Genomic DNA, 22,538 nt, shown 5'->3' on the forward strand with positions numbered 1-22,538 from the left:
GGCAGGTGGCAGCAACTCTAAACAATCTTGCAGTTCTTTATGGTAAACGGGGAAAGTACAAAGAAGCTGAACCTTTGTGTAAGCGAGCTCTGGAAATCAGAGAAAAGGTACAATTGCAGAAAAAAAAAACAAAAAAACAACCCAACAAAATGAAGCAAACAGAGCACCTTTGAATAGACTTTTTTGGGGGGCAGGATTAAACATCCTTACACTTGTTCTGTGTTTTGATTGGACAGATCTGCCAGGCCAATCACAGTAGTTAGCAACAACTGAAATGTACAGCAGTGTTAAATTCCTACAGAACTGTTGCAGCACACTGGGTGTATTCCAAGTTCTGTATTTTGTAATAAACCTTCTCTACCTTTTTTTTCCCCTTTTGTTTGTTAAGGGATCTTTGATTTGGCAAGAGCACTGGAATGAAACAGGAAACTTAATTAAAACTTTTAAACTGATTATTCTAGGACTATGTGGATATTTATCATGGTCCATGTGACTGAATGTCTGCATCTTCAGGCTTATCTGGATAATACCCTGCTTTTAATGTAATTAGATGATTTAAAATATGCCTGTTACAAGTTTCTCTACAGCCTTCTGGGTTTGGAATATCATTGAGTAATTATCATATCCTTCTCTTTCAAAGTTCTCTTTCATCTTCACGTTGAAATTTCTGAGGAATCAATACCAATGGGCTATTTCTACAAGATGCATTTCTAAACTCTGATATGATTACTGGAAAATGATTTAATGAGATATTTCTTTTTCAGGTCTTGGGGAAAGATCACCCCGATGTTGCCAAACAGTTAAATAACTTGGCTTTACTATGCCAGAACCAGGGTAAATATGAGGAGGTAGAATATTACTATCAGAGAGCACTGGAAATTTACCAAACTAAGCTGGGACCAGATGATCCAAATGTTGCAAAAACAAAGAATAACCTGGTAAGACTTTTATAAGTAAATCTACGAAAAGTGAAATTTTCTAGTGAATTGAATGTATTCAGTACATTATTCAGAATGTATTGTATTTACTGTATTATTTCTCAAACTAGATTTAAAAAGTGCTATTGTCTTTTTGGGGGTGTTTTCTTTCTAGGCATCCTGCTACCTAAAACAGGGCAAATTTAAGCAGGCGGAAACTTTGTACAAAGAGATTCTTACTCGTGCTCATGAACGGGAATTTGGCTCTGTAGATGGTAAGAAACTTAGTCTTAGACTTCAAAGTATGTTTAATTTTTGTGGTAGTTAGGAAAGAAAATCTGTTGGAGGTTGATCATGTTCTGATTAGAATCGTCTGCTTGAAGCAGATTTGAGAAGTGAGATAGCAGATGCATTAAAGTACTGTAAAATTCAGCACAAGAAGGTGTTTAGTGGATACAGCAGTAACATTTAATTCAAAATGAAAGTTTCTTCAGTGAGAGAGCCTTGGTTAGCTTTATATCCTTTGCATCATATTTCTGGCATGATTTATGTATATCAGAGACTGATTTTAACATTTTTATAGATGCTGAAAATGTCACTTTCCAGTCATTGGAATAAATTTTTAAGGACATAGTGAATATACCGATGAGTCATTCTCTAACATACGAAGAATTAGAAAATATTCTTAAATTTACAGTGTAAATTTACAATGTAAATTTAAGGATACGTACTCTGTAAATTTAAGGATATTGTACACTGTACAAGTTACATTGTACACTGAAGTTAAATACATTTCATCAACTGTAAATCACAGAATTTTTATTGCATTCTGTGACATATGCATAGTAGCATATGCACCATTTAGTAGATGTCAAAATAATCATTATGGTAAAAGAAACAAATGCATGCTTGCTAGCACATAATGAGGTACACAATAGATGGATGGCAGTACATATTGACTTCAAAGCTTCTCAGAAGTAACTTCCTAAGTTCAGATCAGAAAAAAAGACAGAATTGTTAAATAATTAAAAAATGTTACATCTGGTGCTTCTTTCAGTGGTTCTTAGCCTTATTTCAGAAGGGTTAAAATATTGCAGTAAAAACTTTGTAGCTTTGTACTTCTATAAAATATTTTCTTCTGTTTCATTAGATGAAAATAAGCCTATTTGGATGCATGCAGAAGAGAGGGAAGAGTGCAAAGTAAGGCCACTGTCATAAATCTTTTTTTGAAGCTTTTATTATTTTAGTTACAAGTGAATTATTTTGCTTTTAATGCTACTTTTGTTTTTAGGGAAAGCAAAAAGATGGCACATCTTTTGGAGAATATGGTGGCTGGTACAAAGCTTGCAAAGTTGATAGGTGAGTATTTCCTTTATTGGACAGATCACGTGGCAATAGACAGTATCTAGAAATGTCAGACTAACGCATGTTTTGAAATGAAAACAAATGAGCAGCTTGCTTCCGGCAACAAGAAGTACAGTATTAGATACTCAGGCCTAAGGCTGGCTTTCAGGAAGTGCAGATGGCAGCAGTTTGCAATCCCGAGGCTGCTTTTAATGTAGGCTGATGAGATCTAGTGTAGGTCACCTTTCTTTTTATACTTCCAGTTGGCTTATGTGCTTTCCCTGCCCCAGCAAAACCTGTAGAGAAGGCCAGGAGTGAAAAAGAGACTGTGCAAATACCTGGGCCTTGAGTTTCTGTCTGGCATAAGAAAGCAAAGTTAAAACTGCTACACTTATATGTTATTTGAGTTTCTAAAGCCCGAAGAATGTTAATCTTGTGTGAATGAGAACATGCATCTTATCTTGGAAGAAGGGAAACAGGAATTTCAGCTTGCATCATACTTGCTTTTCATGCATGCTTTGTTTTAATTACATTCTAAGGCACGAGCAATTTTTTTTCTCTGCTGTTATTGAAGCAAAGCTTCAAGCAACAATACTATGACTGAGCTAATTCTCGTTGCATCATTGAATCAAAATGAGGTGGGAGTCAGATTTTCTGGCGGAATGTGTGGAGTTTTTTTCCTTTGTTCCGTTGCTCAAGTTTAGCACAGGAACTGAAAGTAGTTATTAAGTAAAAGCTGATGGAAGGAATTATTAATTTAGAGTTGGACTAGATGATCTCCAGAGGTCCCTTCCAATTGTGCTGTGGTTCTGTTTTGTGACTAATGCATGCTGCAGTAACAGTCACAGTATGCCCGAGTAAGCACATTATCTGGATGCTTTAGAATTACTCATTTGGACACATTAGAACTGAGCTAAATTTTTGCCTCTTGAGATGCATCTAAGAAACATTCCAGTTTTCTCATGGCTGGATTCAGAGGCTAGTTACTAACATTCAGGTTCAAGGATGCTGACTAATGATAGCATGAGATGTTAATGCAGTTTGAGGGGACATAACAGCTTTTTCATGTATGTGTAATAAGTTACAGGGTATTTCTCTTAGTAATTACCGAAAGATTATGTTGTATTAATTCATTTTTTATTAGTTTGTGAACTGAGAAGAATATAATCATAGAATCATAGAATCACAAGATTAGAAAGAACCTACAAGATCATCTAGTTCAGCTGTCTTCCCGTTACCATTGTTACCACAAGCACTAAACCAGATCTCATAGTTCCTCATCCAAACACCTCTTGAACTCTGCCAGGGACAGTGACTCCACCACTTCCCTAGGCAGACCATTCCAGTGCCTGACCACTCTCTGAGAGAAGTGTATACAATGTGTATATATATGTTTTTTTTTTTGTTTTTTTTTTTTTATTAGTCCAACAGTAACAACTACATTGAAGAACCTTGGGGCACTTTACAGACGACAAGGCAAATTTGAAGCTGCTGAAACATTAGAAGAGGCAGCAATGAGATCTCGTAAACAGGCAAGTATGAAAATTCACCTTAATGTTATCTCTGCATTATGGCCATGCAGATTTCCAAGTTTGGTGCCTGTCCTCTATTCAGAACATATAAACATTTAGCTATTTGTTGTCTGTTGCCTGGTGTCCTTCTTGAATTTCAGCTGCTTGACTCTAACTTTGAGAATGCTGTTACAAATTTATCAGTTGCTGTTTCTGTTAGTTTTGCTAGATGATGGGATGAATATTAGAGATTGAGGGATACTACAGCATTTCTTTCAATGCTGTCTCTGCTCTCTAATCTGTTGTTAAACTAACTTTTTTTTCCCCACAATCTTTTGGGAGAGTGTGTTTTTGTTTTTTCCTTTCTTTCTGAGGGATGTTATACAATGTCTGTTACAAAAGTACGTTAAGACTGGACAAGCAAAGAAGGCTTGTTGGTCAGTGTTAAGATGGAAAACAAAAAATAAGAAAATCTTAATGAATAAAAAAGTAACTTGTATAGTTCCGTTTTAATTTTGTTTTTTGTGGAATAGTAAATAAGACTTGTATTTTTCAGAACTGTTTTTTTATGCTGCCATCTAAACTTCTAAACTCAAATTCTTAGTTCAAGAAAAGTAACTTAGATAATGTATTATATCTTATTTGATTATTTATCTTTTAAGATGACTTCTGGAGAAGTGAGAGCAAATAAAACTCATGCTCTTCTAGTGAGTTTAGCAATAGTTCTTTGATACAAGGTGAGATAAGTTCACTCTTCAACAAAACTAGCTGATGGAAGACTAGCAAGTGCTTGCCTGATAAGTGGAATGAAACTGATAAGAGGAATGTGTGAACAAATGTGGGAGAAAAGTTCTTCATCGGGGGAAATTCAAAGGTGAAGGGAAATAATAGAAAGAGTTATCTTTAGTAAAATGAAGTTTGCTGTATATATTTCATGGTTCTTTTTTGGTGTGTTTGTCACTGAAATAAGTTTTGATAATAAATGTGCGTTGCATCTTATTACCAATCAAAGCAAATTTATTGTTGCTGTTGTCATGCCGTGTAATGTTTTAATGTTAATGGATGCAAAGGCAAATTAGCATAATGTAATAATTGTAAGACTGGAAAAAAAACAACTTCTATATAATTGTTTTTTTAGTTCTTTTTTAAGCTTTAATTAAAAAAAAAAAAAATTATTTTTTTGTGGTGAGACCTAAAATTGGTTATTTGGGAATTAAGGGTAGACTTCTCTGACAGCAAAATTCTCCTCTTTCAGTGTCTCTGTTAAATGTTGGCTTGTCCAAACCTTTGGAAAAACTGTTCTTGATCTTAATTTTCCATTTGAGCTTGCTGCTATTTCTTTTCTAAGCTTTTTCAGGTTTTCATTGGTGTATAATGTACTGTCTACATTGTTACACTCTAAAATATCTCATTATACACAGCACTAGATTTGGACAAGTAGGAAACACTGCTGTCATCCTATCAGCATTTAACACTGCTTCTTTATTTTAGGTCTGTTAAAGGACAGACAGGGTTAATGCATTTCTCCTTCTGAGCTAAAACCAAAGAGGTACTTTCTTCCCATGTGTGGAAATGAATCAGTTCTTCATGGTTTTGTTCTCCCTCATGCATGTTTAATTTGCAGTAACAGTAAAAAAAATAGAATCAATGGGATTTCAGTATGGTTTTAGTGTTCTCACATTGTGCTGGACTTCATGGATTTGCCCTAGAAGATGCTCTACTTCATTTGTTGCTAATGCTGCGAAGTAAGAGGTGTAGAATATTTTCTTATATGTGAAGTGTAACATGTTAGTATTACAGATAAAACAAACTGTGTATAGGGATTAGCTGTTCAGACCCCTGCAATGTTCTTTCCAGAGGAAGATGAACATACAACTTTTGATAGGAGGAAGGCTGAGAAATGTGTATACTGTTCATGATCTGTAAATTCTTAAATATTAATCTGGCCAAATGGTTTCAGGTAAGTGACATTAACACCAGGAGGCTTTGACAAATGATGGAAAGGAGGAAAAGAATGCCAAGTTGCTGAATGCCCAGCCTACATACTAACTCTCCACTCTGCTGTTTTGCTGCCTGCAATAAGGGACAGTTTATCTTGATTGTCCTTCGAAAGCAAAAAGATGATGAATTTGTTTCCACAGTTATTGTGTAAGTTGTAGATGGCTACACCATATCATTAAAACTTATTCTGTTTTATCTAATTCTCAGGGTCTTGACAATGTTCATAAACAGAGAGTTGCTGAAGTGCTCAATGATCCTGAGAGCATAGAAAAAAGGCGAAGCAGAGAAAGTCTCAATGTTGATGTGGTAAAGTACGAGAGTGGTCCTGATGGAGGCGAGGAAGTGAGTATGAGCGTAGAATGGAATGGGGTAAGTACAGTACACAGTTTAAGAAAATAGCCTAGATAAATTACCGCCATAACAAATACAGCTATCTCTTCACAAGCCAATTGAGTTGTCATTGGTTCATGGTTAATTGACTTTATTTTGGTAATTATTCAGAATTGACTAAGAAATAAAGAATAACACTTTGTTCTTCATAAGATAATGTAAAAAAATGTTTTGAAATTTAAAAGTATCCGTTCCATTGTGGTCTTGAATGCTGAAATTTCTTCAAGAATCCCAAGCAGTTGTATTTAACACTGAGATGTTTTAATGCTGATTGAGTGTCCTGGTTATGGTCTGGTTTTTAATTACTTTTCAGTGGTTTCTTCTCACTGGTAGGAACGTTCTGGCAATTAACTTTTGCTTTTACTTTTGTTTATGTTGTGTTTTCCTATATTTTATATGTTTTTTGATTCCAACAGATGCAGTATTTTTAAATGAACATTTGCTATGGAGATGTATTAAGTATTAGAGGCCTTAAAGTAAATTGATTAGCCAAATATTAAAATAATACCAATCTCCACTTTATACAACTTGTTAGAAGAAACAGCCTAACTTTACAAGCTGTTGCACAATCTGCCTTAATATGCAGTGCCATCACAAAAGCCTGGCAATAATTTCGCATTTCTTAACCAAAATATTAATACTGCATTCCAATACTAAAATTTGATGGGAGTCAGAGCTTGTTCTGTTTTGTGTCACAAAGTAAAACTACATGTATGATACATTCTCATGTGTGTATTTTTACCATTGTTTTGTTTTTTCCTAAGCCAGTGCAACCTTCCAGTTAATAGATCTGATTTATGAACTTGTTTGTTTCTGTCACCAGACTCCCATGCTTTATCCCACTGTTAGCAATAGGATATCTACTGCAATGTTAACTAACTCCCTACTTTAGTTCTGCTGAAAATACTCTGCTAATTTATAAAGGTGATGTGCTTGTGTGCTTTTGCTTTGTGAGAGGGGAAGTAGCCTACTTTGCAATACTGAGTCTTCTGAAGTTTCATTTCTCTTACAGTAGCAATCTTTGTTTGTTTGTTTAAAGCCACACGTTAAAAACCTTACAGTTCCAAAGAAACCTTGATGAAACATTCTCGTTTAGTTTCTAAGGAGAACATACTTTCTGTCTTCTGATTTTGTCTCGTTGTTTTCTTGGCATTGGTGTTCTCAGTGCCAAGACAGTCAATCAGCATCTATTGTGAATAATACTGCATCATTAATAAACTCAAAGTAAGGTTGGATAACTCTTTTTTTCTTTTTTTTAACTCTAATTTTGCCCATTCATTGCTAGAACTGTGTACTGTACTCCTCCCTTAATTTCTGCTGTACTTTGCATGACTATAAGTTCTAAATGGATGAAACTTTTTTCTGTTATTGACATTAATTAAACAAGCATGCAGGTTTTGAATTGAAGCCTTCTGGTAAAGCAACAGACAGTATTTCTAGGTCAATATTTGAATGAAATTCAGTGACAAAATCTTGTATCTGAAAAATTAAGTTTTGACCTCTCAAGGCAAACTTCTCATTTTTTAGCGTGTTGAAGTGGCATTGCTTTATTGTGATCTTCAGTTTTTTACAGTTTTTTTTTTCTTTTAAGAAATCTTATATTACATGTTTTACATAAAGTGGGCAACTCTCTCTCCCTCTACCCTGCTAGTGTTTCTATCTCAGTGCTGTTCTTCCCTGTACATATATGGTGTAGTTTTATTTACCCTCGTGTGTTTCCTCCAGACAAAATATTCTGTTTCACAAGGTATAATTTTATAATATTTTTATCAGGCAGATGAGAGCTTAAAATAAGGCCTGTCTTTTCCATTTAAATTCTTCTGAGGTGCTCAAGCTGACTCATGCTCTTGGCTGTCAGAAAGAATAAATGGAGTCTGTAGAGCATCGAACTTCAATAAAAATTTTCTGTTGGAAGAGCATATTGTATTTAAGTGAGTTCCAGTGTAATGTAATTCCTAGTAAGCACTGTATGCTTTACTGTAATGTAACAAATTCATACAGAAAGAACTGAAATGTCTGTATATTATATCTGCCATGAATAACTAAAGCAAACGTGCCAACTAAGGTTGTGCAGAGCATGTTTACATGTTACTTACCAAGTCCAAGTGAACAGAAGATACTTAAAAATTCAGTGAATTACTTTGTCTTAAATTAGAAAGTAGAAATCTGGAGAGTTCCCCTTAGGATCGTTTTAGATTTGCTTTTCTACCTCACAGTTCTTACTGCTGAGTATATTTGCATCTTCTTTTGTCCCTGTCACTTTCTTAAGAAGAAAATAACAATATGCCCTCCTGCATGATTTTTAAGAAAATGCTAGTGAGTACATGTGACTGCAGTATTTGTCAACTGATTTTGCAGCCAGTTGGAGGACAGCTCAAAGTCTTCGTGGTGTGAGAGAGATTAAGGTCGTGTTTTTGGGGGGAGGAAATATCTTTCATTAATCTAACCCATAAACTTCAAATAGACAGGCTTTTGAGAATGCAAGTCCACTTCAAGGTGTGAAATGAAAGCAGTACATTTTGCTACCAGGTATTAGCTGAAAGCAGTGGTAGCAAAAATTGACAATAAAACTTCTGCCCCAGAAATTGATATCTCCGTTTTTGCTTACACTGGATTTAGGAATTTTTTAGCCTAAACTCCTGATTTGAAGGTGTTCTGATAGTCCTACAGAAAATGTTTAACTTCAAAGCTTGATGCTTTTATTTCAGATTTGAATTCAGTACCCAAAAGCTTGCTTTTTCTGAATGTGTAAGTTAGAATAATAAAAGTTAGGCCCTGTACCTACCAAATTTGTCTTGCCTTTGTTATCTGGTTCATTATGGCTACTACAAAATCACTAATTGAAGAACATAAGAATAATTACCTTTTCCATTGATCCAATACTTCACCGAAAAAGAAATGCAATTTACGATGAACTCTTTGGTTAAATTGGGATCTTCTGATCATTTTGTAGTGAAATATCTTGCCATTTCCAAGAGTCATTGTAATTACTGTGTTGTTCCAGTTTCCATCTGTGAGACTGAATTGACAGCTCAGGTGGATTCTATTTTCTTAAAAAGTGAACAGAGGTTTGTCTGGAGGTTGGGGAAAAACCTTTCTTCTTTCAGTTTTGTTTGAGGAAAATCCCTGACAGAAGTTAAAGCTGAAATGAATGCACCTTGCTCTGTCGCTCTCTGGTTTTATTTCCTCCCCCTTTTTTTGTGTTTATCAGCTAAAAAGATCCCTTATTTGTTTACAAAGCATAATGTTTAAAGTTGTCCCTTCTTAAAGATGGTTTGTACTTCGTACCAATTCTATCTTAAAGCATGGAATCATTCATGCTCATTTACATGTTGCATATTAGTAATATAGGCCAAAGTGTAAATGCATATCTACATTCTGGTAATTGTGAGGGCCTGCACTCTGTACTTCAATGCAGACTCAGAACTTATTCTAAAAAAAAAAAAAAAAAAAAGTGTTTTGAGTGTGACCTAGAAATACTGTAAGCATAACTGTACAAAATTGAAAACTGTTGAATTTTTCCCAACAGTTTCATTCAGTTTTTCTCTCTCCGTTTCTGACAGGCCTAGATGCCTTTTGTGATTCTTATACTGTCTCCTGCATGAAGGGCGTGCACCATCTTCAAGCTTTAACTTCTCTCTTCAGTACTGACTGCTGTGTTTTAGCAAACCCCCTAAGATTCTTGTCAGAGCTACACTTCCCTGTAAACTGGCCATTCCTTCAGTGCTGGTGTCTTTTTGGTTTCTATTTCTGTACATGTGTAGCTTTGCCAAATATGTATCTAGTCATACAAAATGTTATTACAACCATTTGCTGTGTAATACATTAGTAAAGAATTAACAATGAACTTTATAAGTAGCTGTTCACTATGGAAAAAAGGTAGTTAAAAGTATCACACAAGATATTATTAAAATGGCATGATGGTGATCTTTACAGGAGGAAAAAAAAAAAAACCCAAACCCTTAAAAGTAAGGCATGTTCTCCAAGTGCTTTAAAATGTATTTAGAGACCTATTACATGGTTAACATCAATATGGAACTCTGGATGTCTTCACTTATGATTATTCTAAAGTAGCATTGCTGTTTAGTCTTCGTGTGAAATTTTGGCAAATATGCTTTTCTCTACTAATCTTGGTGTTCAGTGATTTGTGTATTTGTCTTTCTAACTTCTAATAAACTCACTCCAACTCAGGTGTCTGTCTTTGTCTGCTTAATAGCACTTTGCTTTCTTCTACAACTCTTTCTCTCATAATCACAGGGTGTCTCTGAAGTAGGAAATGGTCACTTCTAATCTCACTAAACTGTTTTGTTTTTTTTTTTAAGAGTAAAACATTAAAAAATAAAATTATGCTTGTCTGAAAGCTTTGGATGAGCACAGCAGTGTAAATCATGAATGCAAGGTATAGAAAATGCATTTTTGATGTGTTCTACATTTGCCTTGGTGAGAGTTAAAATGATGCACAGCAATTTAACCATAAATGTCTCTGATCAGTGATGTTAGGATTAATTGAATATGTTTGCAAATAATGTAGATGTTTAGAAAAAAAAAAATAAAACAGTTTTTCCTAGACTGGGATGCTTTTGCTTGGGGCTTGTACTCTGTTGAACACAATGTGCTGATACGAAGTGGTACCATGGTGACGGTGAATGGTTTGACATATTGTGGTGGCTTTTTCCTATTATTATGAATCATCACTTGAGCATGTCTTCACGTTTCAGAAATCTTTGATACAATTTGATGGAAGAAATTTGGATTGGTAAAGTTGTAGCTCTGTAGTATTCTGTACTTAGGTAATTTTACCACGTCAGTATTTATAACAACAAACATTGTGGAACCAGGTTTGGGGAGGGCTGCGGGCTCTCGCAGTTTCACATCTGTTCAATTTCTTTCAGGATGGCACTGGATCTTTAAAACGCAGTGGTTCCTTTAGCAAACTTCGAGCTTCCATTAGACGCAGCAGCGAGAAGCTGGTTAGAAAGCTGAAGGGAGGAAGTTCACGAGACAGTGAACCCAAGAATCCAGGGTAATTATCTCTTCTTAGCTGTGCTGGTGTGCCCTTGTTCTGTGCCCCTGCTGTAGCCTAGCTCAGTACCTAGGACAGTATTTTCTTCTGCTTAGCTAACTGCATGTCATGTAGAATATCATGAAGAAAGATGAAATAGAAAATCTTTTCTTAGGCATATAATTGAAGTTCTTTAACATCTGAGGAATTATGTTTGCTTCTGAGAGTTAACTCAGTTCTTAACCGTCTCTTTCCTTTTTGATGCTCTAGCCACTTGAACAAAAAGGCCTCTTAAAATTATTGGTCAGTGTTAGTAAACCACAAATTCCTCCTTTTTGCACGGTAATAAAGTTAATATAGGATGGTAAAGCTAGAATACGTAAGCTATCATTCCTGCAGCTTAATATATTTATACATTGCTCTGTGCATAAATGAATTACTGACTTGAACTGACTCAGTTTATATTTTTGGGAATACACATCTCAGAGAGCGGAGGAGAATGTTGGAAAAACTTGAACCTATTGGTGTTATCTCATGAGCATTTTAACCAAAGTGAAGTCAGTGGCATTAAGACTTTTAAAATTTTCTTTGTTACAGTATGATTAAGGATTTGGATTTGTGTATATTCCTAGTAAACACATGACAAGTATTCATGATTTTCTGGCTGCTGCAGACATGTTGAAATGCTAAAAATGTAGTACTCTTGTTCTCTTAATAAATAAATGCTTTCAGCTTTCCCTTGCTCTGGAAAACTGAAACTTCTTGAATAGATCATTCTGAATTGGAATAGAAAAATTTAGAGAAAATTCTTTGACAAAGTGAATTTTAATTATTCTAAAACAGTTAAATTACAGAGCTTGGATTCACTTCTGGTAGACTGACTGGATCTGTGAGAAAGCAGGTGATCATCTGTCTGAGACAGTGATTTGCAGGCAGATTCTCAGTGCGTTTTGTTAGTGCCTTCAATTAAGTTTTGCCTTACTGTTTTTATGTGGCTCTAAAACATTGTGTACAGCTGCAGTATACACGAAGATCTGTGATTATTCATCAGTCTGTTTAATTCTCTTCCTGACGTACCTGCTTGAACGTCAATCCGATCTGATTTTCCAAATTTGTAATTGACATTTTACTCTGAGCTGTCACAGATTTAGTTTGAAGGCACTGAATCAAATTCCAAGGTCCAAACTCCCTTTGTATTTGCTGATGCATAATTGAGAGCTGCCTCTGTGATGATAGGTTGGGAATGAGCTGTGAAAAACACATAATTAGGAGGGAGAATTATACAAATGTGAAATGGGTTTTGGGCAACATGGAGAGGCAAGATGGAAAAGAATAAAAGGAATTTCCTTGATTTAAGTATTAGCATTTCTGTACCTTGCTTGGCATTTCTTATTTCTACCTAAAGTTCATACATCATAGTGCAGGCATATTCTCTATCAATATAAATATAAATTCAGACCTAATTTTGCATTTTTTTTTTCTTGTTTCTTAAAGATAAAGTTTTATTCTTTGTTTTTTTGTATTAGGGAGCTAACTGTCTGCAATTGAAGTGACTACCTGATGATTGGTATAGAAAATTAGAGTTAAGTGTAGCTGAAGACATTTGGCTTTGCAGCATCCTGAAAAAACTGTTCTTTTTTATTGTCTGCACTTCTGTAACATATTTGATCTACCCACTTTAATGCTAATTATACTTTAGGTTCTCTATCACCTCAGATAAAGACAATGATAGGAAATGAATTTGGAAAGATGGCAATATATTCCTTTTCCTATCTGACAAAATATTCTTGCTTTTAGATGTTTAGTGTGTTCTCAAAACTTGTAATCAATGTGTTGCATTGGCAGACTTTTACATAGGTATGCATGTTGACAAATATTAGGATTTGTGTCCATGTAAGATACAGAACCTTTTAAATCTTAATTTATACTTGCATATGTTGTTAAAATTAGCTAAGGTGCCTGGTGCTAAACACCAACATTGTAGATCATTAAGTGTAGATGTACATATTGATAATGTAAGAAGATACTTGAATTTTGTTCTCTGAAAAACCTTGAAGTTCAGTTAAATACACTTTCTGAGTTTAATAAAAGGGATATTAAGTTTTTATAATGCCAACCATTTTGACTTCTCACTATACATTAAATATTTCAATACTGACTGCATGTATGATTGCATACATAGAAGTCAATTTTGCCAAGTCAGCCACTCTAGGTAGAAGATACAGGTACCTCCCTCCTTATCAGCATTACCTCAGCATTTGCTGCTAGTGTCTCTGAAGATTAGAATCGTAGAATCTCTGAGGTTGGAAGAGACCTCCAAGATCATCCAGTCCAACCATCCAGCTATCACTGATACTTCCCACTAAACCACGTCCCTTAACTTCAATCTGAAGTTTATTTACACCTGCTGCTTGTACTGTGCTTCTGTAAATAGTAGTTGGCAGTGCTAGTCTGATTGTAAATGAGAAATGCTCGGAGAGTAATACATGAATATCACACTGTGAAAGAAAGACTTTTTGTCTTGCTGCTTGGTACAGAAAGAAAATAAAGTGGAAAATGTACCAAGAAATTACTGTCAAAAAGCCTTCTGCTTTATTTAAAGAGAGAAAATGAAGAACAAATTCCTAAGAATTCCAAGTTCATTGAAAGATACAGTATCAGAAGCACAGTATCAGTTTTTATCTTATTTCAGAATTCAATTCTGCAGTAATTTAACCTTGTTTTTGTGTGTTAAGTTTAATTTTTTTTTCCCAGTTACAAGATTTAGGTTGTAGAGCAGAACAGTTAAGATTTTGTAATTTAAAAAAAAGAAAAGCTTTTGCTGCTGTTAAATGTTCAGCAGAAAGGTAACAACATGTGTCCTTGCTAATCAGACAATCACATTTCTAACGTGGAGAGAAAGCATTCAGAAAGAAACTGAAGTTCATGTATTTCTTAATTAAAGGTTAATTCTTCATAAGGTGCTTGATTTCTAAAAACAAAACAAAATATCTCATGAGAGATTAAAAACAAAGTGGGCTTAATATAATTAACATATACTTCAGCAAGGGCCTAAAAATTGTACCAGTGGAATTCTTTCTTTCCCTGGCAAGCTTTCCATAAACCTTTGCTCTCTTTTTCATGAGGATTTTAGGTGATATTTGTGTTTTATTGATTAACTGGCTTTGACTTCCATTTATAACTCTGTTGTACATGTTTCCTTGAGGGAAGGAAAGGCATATACCATGCATGAGTCTTTGCTTTGTTGTTGCTAACACTCATGTCAAATATTTTAAATTGTGTGTGCTCTAGCTTTTGAAATGCTAGAAAAAAACCAGTAGGTCTGTGTTGTGCAGCATCTGTTGCCTGTGTTTGTCAGTGTTTTGGTTCATTATTCTGCTTAGCCTTTGCTTTATGAAAGCATTTAAATCACGTGCTTCACTTTCACTGTTGGTAGTCTTCAGTAGAAGGACAATCTGGTTAAATCTGATGTGATGTGTATGGATAAACCTCTCCATGTGATTAGAAGGCCTGGGAAGCTTTGCTAGACCCATAGTAAAGATATAGGGAGTGCTGCAGGATAGCTGCTTCGTTCTGTCATCACGAGTTCACCAGCATGTATGTATTCAAAGCTCTCATTTAGGAGCTTTTAACTCCTTAAAGAGCTGGTCAGAAATCATGGCAAACCTGGGGCATTCGGAGTAGTGCACAGACTCCTTGGGATAGAGGACATCACTGTGAAGCTTGAGACTAATCTGGAATTTTGTTACACACGCTCTAAAATATTTGTTGAGAAATGTAAATACAATCTACATTTGGGTTGGAAAGGACCTTTAAGAACCTTTAAGATCATCTAGTTCCAATTCCCTGCTATAGGCACTTGACCAGGTTGCTCAAAGCCCCATCCAGCCTGGCCTTGAACACCTCTAGGGATGGGGCATCCATAAGCTCTCTGGACAGATGATGAATTCTCACCTCAAATGGTCACAGATATTGCTGTCAGTGCAGTGATATTTTGGCTGTCAGTAGCTTGTGTGTAGGTGATTCTATTGTTGTCTTTTCCTCACCTGTTGTTTTCAGTACAGCATTGTAGGGCTGCTACTGCTGCTCAAAGCATTGCTAAAACATGACCAGAGTTAGCAGCAGCTGCCATCTCATTTCCCTTCACTTTGAAATGCACAAAATAAAATATTTTAAAACATATTTTGAAATAATAGGTTCTGAACATTGATATAGACAAGGCAGAATGTACTCAACTAATGTTTGGTTTAGCTTTTCCAAGTTAAATACTGCCTGTGTGACAATCTGTTAATTTCACCATTTTCTCCTGAACTATCAGAATGTTTTGCTTTTATAACAAGCTGTGTAAATATGAAAATGAGGATTAGGTAATTAAAAATTAGTGCTAAGTGAGTGTATTAATTTGATGTGCTTTAAAAAATTGAGATTTTATTTTGGATTGCCATTAAATCCACTGCCTGAAGTGTTTAAGCTCTGAGGAGCTTGTAATTGATTTCATATGTAATTTAGAACTGAATATAATATTTTAATCATATCATTATCTTAAAGGGTATTCCTCAGATCACTTTGGGGGCTTTGTTAAAACTCCCTTAACTGTGCATTGGTCGTTGTTATACTTGTGTTTTTAGAGCTGTTAGTGTTCAGCTATTCTGATGGGTTTATCCTTGCATGTTCACTGTCCTGGTTGCAGCATGAAGCGTGCCAGTTCTCTGAATGTTCTTAACATGGGTGGCAAGGCTGCTGAAGATCACTTTCAAGTAAGAAGCCCTACAATATTCTTACCAAAATAGGTGATATAGTAGGGTTTGGGATAAAAAGATTACGTAATAAATAATGGAACAACAAACTCCTGGTGATTGGCAAGATCCTACTTGAGTAAGATTTTGAAAGCATATGCTTAATGCATGATTCAGTAACACTTCTTGTGAACTATATTTAAGGAAGTGCTCAAATCTTGAGTAGAAAGCATTGGTTTTCATGATATCAAGCAGTCTCTGGGTTTGTCTAGCTATTACAATGGTTATGAAAATTCTGGAATATTATGTACTATAAACACTTAAACAAAAAAAAAAAAAAAACAAGCCAAGAATTTCTAAAGCTTAGGTTTTAAGTGTTTTTTCTTCAGCATCTTTATTGAAAGGGGCCCCATTGTCCTAACCTCTGTGCATTTTTAGATGTCCTTAAACATGACCTCAGTTATTTCTGAGGGTGGAGAGGAGCAGTCTCTAAAAGTTTGTCTGATCTGTGTAATGCTTTGCTAAAACAAAAGCTTAACTATATATGGTGCCCGATTGCCGCTTCCCATTTTCTGTTTTTCCCTTAATAAACCGTTGTTTCCTAAATTGTCAACTAAGCTAGCAGTGTTCCACGTCCTAAACAGTGTTGTGCATTTTACTAACGCCATAAGTGTAACTAATTTTAGGGAAGTGTAATTGCTTCTGTACTAATGGAATTGCACATGAGGATCTTCCTCGCTATTTGTCTTAAAGTAGCAAGAAAGCCCAAACCGTGACTCTCATTTTGCTATTGAATGGCATACAGGTTTTGTTGCTACCTCCAATGAAAGTACTGCAGAGGTTTCTGTAGTGTGAAATGTGTGCAAGTCTTTGCACAGTGTGAACTTTAGCCAAAAAAATCCATGATGATAAAGCACAAATCTTTGTAGCAACAGTGCTAAGGTTTCCAGCTGTCATGTCCTGAGTGCCACTAAGCTGAATTCTCAGTATTTAACTGATGCTACTTCTAGGAGAATGATTTATTATTTGTGTACACACTGCAAGATACAAACAAGCTATCAACCTCTTGTGAGCTTTTCTGGTTCACCCACTGCAGACACTTATGGTGCTTCCCACAGATGGGTATTTCTGCTTTGGGTAGGACCTGGGTTAGAATCTCAGAGGGTGTGCTGACCTCAGTAGATCTGTCTCTACTGTGCAGTAGCAGTAGTTGAAAGCTGGGGAAAAAGATTCTCATTAGAGTATGCAAGTCCCTCAACACAACGTTACAAGGTCAGTTCTCTCTAGTTCCTTATGGTTTTTTTTTTTCCTGTTAATAATTTTATTTGCTTCAGCTGTCTGGACACCTGCATAATTTATTCTTTGTGTGTTTTTCCCCCCTTCACACAGGAACGAAATAATTGTCTGACAGACTCGAGAGCTCTGAGTGTCAGTCAAACTGATTTGGCGCATTGAGATTCTTGGAAAGAAGCTAGCTAATATTCCTTTGTGAATAAAGAAGCACTGAGATCTTCAAAGCTTTGGTTCCTCATCATTATGTACAGGAACACATAGTTCATAGATTTTTTTTCGGTTTTGCAACGGACTGCCATTACTTCTCTAAATAGGGATAATTTAAAACATGGCGTGGGTGGGTATTTTCTTCTGAAAGAAAACTATATAGGTATATATTGCTCATTGCACTGCTCCCATTCGTGTTACTTACATCGATTTCTTTAGGGAGTCTGAGTAAAACAGCAGCCAAACAACTGTAAAAACACAAACATATTTAAAGCATACCAAAAGGCAGAGATGTTTGAAAATGACAGCAAAATGAAATGTGTAGTAGTAAATATATTAAGTGCTGGAGAAAAGAATAAGTTGTGTGCATTACTGTATCCATTCGAACTGAACATACTGTATTGGTGGGGCTGTCCATCGCTCCACTGATTATTTTAATGTTAAAGACCTTAGCTAGCAAAGCAGCACTTAAACATGGATTCCTTAACCACTAGATTGAGCTAACACGTTTTATAAGAGATGACTGGGATCATGTTACATATAGCATGAATAGGAATTCCTGTGACCATAACTTAGATACCCATTGATAAAAGTCTTAGGGCACAATAATGGATGGAGATAGGACAGCTCAAGCTGATGAGGACAAATGGAAAATATTTTGGCCTTTGTCTTGTATGGTGAAAGGACAACTGAAATTCTGGACTGCATCTGTCCCAGGGCAGCTGCTGTTGCTCCTGGGGAAATACCACCTCAGGTTGACTTTCTTGCTTGTCCACTGGAATTTGGTCCCTGTTCTCTGCGTGCTCCAAGTGCTCCGGCATTTCCCTGTGCAGATCCCAAATGCTGCCTTTCTCCACAATAGCTGATGTCAGCAGAAGCGGGCAGCTGCAGGCCAGGCTGCTGTGCTGGGAGCAGCTGCTGAGCAAAAGACCACTCCAACCTTAAGGGCCCAGTGGAAGCACGGGATGGCCATCGGTGGCAGGCAACTTCTTTGGCCACGCAGCCGTGTTACATCTACTTACAGTTACATGTATGCTGTTTGTATAAAGGACTGCTGCTGGAACCAAGTATGTAAGTTTTAAGTGTTCCATAGACACTAGTATTTCCTTTTGCTTTTCTGTAAAGCTTGTGATTTTGTTCATCTTTTGTAAAAACTTTTATTTGTGTGAAGTTGGTTGAAAAGTTTTTTGTTTTTTTTTTTTAAGTAGAAATGTATTCGTGGTCATAGTTGTGAGTTAGAAAATGCAGAACAAACTTAGGGAAAGCTGGAATACCCATTCAGGATCAGCACTGACTGAAGGAGCTGAGAGACAAGTTTTAGTGCTTGAACAGGCTGTGAAGAGTCTTTAGAATTAGAACTTGTTAGAAGTATTCCTCTGCTTTGGCATCTGGTTCTGAGCTGTGTTACAGTAACTGATGTGTACTGCTGCATATGTAATGCACTCGCCTATGTTTACCAGGAGGTACCTGTCAGCATCTCTCTAAAGAAAGCTGCACATGGTGCACCTGCTGCAAGGACAGTTTAGAGATGGTGAGATACAATGCTGCTAATATGTAGAAGTTTAGCACAGAGTAGTGCAATTCATTAATGAACTTGAGCAAGAACAAGTTGTTGCTCAGTTATCTTAACAATATATACTCATATAATGTAGACTCTCGAGTTTTAATCTTTTATTAAAGAGCTTTTTATATTAAAAATATATATATCTAATATATACTTATTTTTTCCCTAAAACAAAATGTGCTCTGTGCACCCACCAGTACCTTTACGTCTCTGCAGAGAGACAGGCTGAGCACTGTGCACAGAGCCCTGTGCTGGCTGCTCAGCAGGGGTAGCTGTGCCCTGTGCCAGCTCCCACTGCAGTGCTGCCGGCCCGTGGGCAGTTCCTGTGATAAGCTCTGACTGCAAACACCCCAGGGAGTCCCTCTGTTCCACAGCAGTACTGTGCTACTGCTATAGGACTGGCTCAGTGGGCCTTCCAACAGTGTTCTGTAGAGTTAAGTGTTTCACTTTGAGGCGTTTCTAGAAGCCTCACTTACTTAAAAATAATTAAAAAAACAAAACAAAAACAACAGCTATTTGGACACAGAACTGAGTTTGGCAATAAGGAGCTATTTGAAAGAAATGGAATATTTTCAAACAGTTTTGTCTTCAACATTGAAAGAAGACTCTTTGCAGACTCAAAAGTTTAATTGGAAACACAGAACTTTGTTAATGATCAAATGTACGTGAAGTTTCCAAAATGACCACAATGTGTGAGCTTTCTCATTGAGGGCTGCACACAACTCTTACTGTTGCTAGTTTTACCAGTACTGTGCTTTTACATGTTTTAAACTCTTATGTTTTGAAGTGTGTTGGAAGATAAGTCTGAATTGCTTGAGCTACGGTGTACTCAACAATTCTTATATTTAAATAGTTTTCTAGAAAAGAAACCCAAATTTCCTAAATCCCAAAGGATGATGGCCAAGCACTTAGAGAAGGTCTTACAGCTGTGAGGCAGTGTGCTGTTTGTAATGCGAGAGAAACTTCTACCATGCAAAAACAAACTTAGATTCGACTTGAAGTCCTTGTGTTCCCATCAGGGATCAGCTACTGCCATGGCTTGGCTCTCACACACTGCAGTTTCAGGTGGGCTGCTTAGTTTGCTTTTACATAGGATTTTCTTTATGAATTCCCTGTTCTGGTTGTAGCTAGCAGTCTGTTAAAGTACAAGACCAAAAAACCCAACTGTTTAATTTTCTTGGACATCTTCAGTACCACATTTAAATCAACAGGTCTGAAGCCAAAAGCTGAAGAAGGCCTTTGGAATGGACAGGCATCTTGGCAGGAGAACTGCAGCCTTGGTAGTACTGCTGGTTTTTAATCTGGCATGTGTTTCCTTGCTCAGAATCATAAAGCTGAACTTTTATTATAAAGGTTACAAGAAGTTGAGGTTATGCCCATGCCTCTCCTGTTTGCAGCGGCTCACTGAGGCTGGTGTGCTGCATGTAGGAACAATCGTATGCAAACCATGGACTGAAAGCTGCCTGTTGCCTTTCCCTCTGGTTGTGCAGTAGTCTTCAACAACACTGGCAACCTTTATTCTTGAGTTTGGATTGTTAGTTCTTAGTGTAAAATGTAACCGTTTCAAGATCAGCTCTTCCAGAGGAGTTACCAGGCTGCTTTGATGGCTGTGCTTGTAGTGCTGCAAGGATGGAGCACAGCGGTTAAGCAATAGAAAAGCAATGGGATGTATCTGAGTTTGTATCTTTTCTTAAAACAAAAGTCCCCAAACTTTCCAGAACTGCAGTAAATTAGAATTGGTTTTAAGCTTGAGAAATATTTGTCTAGTAATTTTGAAAAGTGTGGTTCTGTTGCAAGTATGTAGTAAAAGATGTGTAGTGCTTCATCAAAAGTGTGTTCACTGTGAGAGGAGCTCCAGTATTAGTGATGTATTGTTGATATATTATTGATGTATCCAGCTGCTAAGAGCAGTGCAGTTCGGGTTGTCAGCCTCTACTGAGAGAACAAACATTAAAAGATGTGATGCTGTGATGTTTGCTTCCTTATAACAACTTTACATTGTCACAGACATAGAAATATTTGTATCAGCGTTGGGGTTTTCTAAGTGGTTTCGAGGTAGATTTTGAACATTTACAGTTGATGTTTTTCAAACCATTCTGATAGTACACTGATTAGTCCAGGTCAGTAGTGAAGAAAAAAAATATTTTTTAATGTTCATTTGTCATTTTGAGGAAAATAGTTTTGGTTTTATACATATATTTTTTTGATGTGTGGATTTCGTATCTGATTACAAACTTAAAGCTTTCTGAGATTGGCTTTAAGATGCAGCATTTTGCTCTGCGTGTCTCATTACTGTTGGTTACAGCAATGGAAGAAATCCAGTTCGGAGGTCCCGTTCATCTCACCCCAGAACAAATGGCATTTGTTACAAATAGTATTCACTGTCATTTCATCGAGAAACCTGTAATGAGATCATTTTGTGTTTTACTACATCTGCTTTCTAAATATATCCTCTGTGTCTCTTTTTTATCTTTACAAATTAACCTGCTTTTACTTCTCAAGAGCAGTCTGTTCCCAGAACTCAGTATGTTCCTTCTGAAAAAGGTCCCTTGAAACACATCACAGAGCTGAAGATTAATTTGAAACTGTTTAAAAGTTTTTCAAAGTGTAGAAAATATTTAAAATGCTCTCACAGGGTAAAAATGAATATACTCAACACATTCTAGAATGTAAATCTGTGTAAAAATTAGTTCCATTTTTCCTGTATAGAAACAAATTTTGGTTGTGAAATCCAAAGATGAATAAAGCTGTATAAAGAGAAGGCTCCCAAACTGTATTTATTAAAGGTTGTGTGTTTCAGCAGTGTTACCAGACTGACTGGGGCAGATGCTTCCCCAAATCAATGACGATATCTGGTCTTCATACCCCCAAAGCCATTCTCATGTGCAGCATGTTGGACTGCAGACTGGTGGTGAGTGTGACTGACAGAAGGGGCAGAAACTGCAGCTATTACTGCTGAGCCTTAAGACATACAGTAGCCTGTATGTCAGTAGCCTGCTCTGAATGCAGTGCCCAGAGGGGCAGGCTCAGGGGTGGCGGTTGACTGATTGCTATTAATCAGCTGCACCCACCTGTGGCTTTAAAAACTTATTCTGTATATATATATAATTACAATTCACTAACTATTACAATAGGATGAGCAAATTACCAGATGAATTTACTGGGAGCTGGGCCAGCAAATAGGAGAATAATTCTAGTGGTAGCTATGCTGCATGAAACGGCAGGATTTGAAGACTGAGGTACTCATGGCTATAAGCTATTGCAATCTGATGTATTTTTTCTTTAGACTGAGTACACAAAGACTTAAAAGCTTCATTGTTGGATTTTATTTTAAAAAACAATTTAAAAAATTACTGTGGTCACTTACAAATACAGATTGGGCAACCTGGGGGATGGGGGAGAAGAGATGAAATGGGTGAGGGAAATGTGTGAAAGCTTAACAATATATGATACAAGTGGGCATCACCCACTGATCACAGCACACACCCACCAAACACAGTAAGTTTTAAGGCCTTTGGAAAGTGTGAACAAATAAGTTCATCTGGCTGTCCTTCACCCTGAATGCAGCAACGA

At 36.4% G+C, this 22,538-nt stretch overlaps 1 protein-coding gene across 7 annotated transcripts in view; it reads left to right on the forward strand.

Annotated features, from left to right (window-relative positions):
• Window positions 1-22,489, forward strand: part of KLC1 (kinesin light chain 1) — a 44,074-nt gene extending 21,585 nt beyond the window's left edge. For 3 of the 7 annotated variants that reach the window (XM_031592923.2, XM_090141710.1, XM_031592924.2), the window contains exons 7-16: window positions 6-107; window positions 765-938; window positions 1,093-1,192; window positions 2,068-2,117; window positions 2,209-2,276; window positions 3,685-3,793; window positions 5,981-6,142; window positions 11,056-11,186; window positions 15,856-15,922; window positions 17,291-22,489. In XM_031592923.2, the coding sequence (XP_031448783.1) occupies window positions 6-107; window positions 765-938; window positions 1,093-1,192; window positions 2,068-2,117; window positions 2,209-2,276; window positions 3,685-3,793; window positions 5,981-6,142; window positions 11,056-11,186; window positions 15,856-15,922; window positions 17,291-17,356 (1,029 nt within the window). In that variant the 3' untranslated portion in view covers window positions 17,357-22,489. Of the gene's footprint in view, window positions 1-5; window positions 108-764; window positions 939-1,092; window positions 1,193-2,067; window positions 2,118-2,208; window positions 2,277-3,684; window positions 3,794-5,980; window positions 6,143-9,726; window positions 10,717-11,055; window positions 11,187-15,855; window positions 15,923-17,290 lie in introns of those variants that run through there. The other 4 variants (XM_031592922.2, XM_031592925.2, XM_031592927.2 and 1 more) reach the window with 4 other exon arrangements.
• Window positions 22,490-22,538: the final 49 nt, after the last annotated feature.

The sequence above is a fragment of the Phasianus colchicus genome, chromosome 5 (assembly GCF_987193195.1).
Source record: "Phasianus colchicus chromosome 5, bPhaCol1.hap1.1, whole genome shotgun sequence".
Lineage (NCBI taxonomy): Eukaryota > Metazoa > Chordata > Aves > Galliformes > Phasianidae > Phasianus > Phasianus colchicus.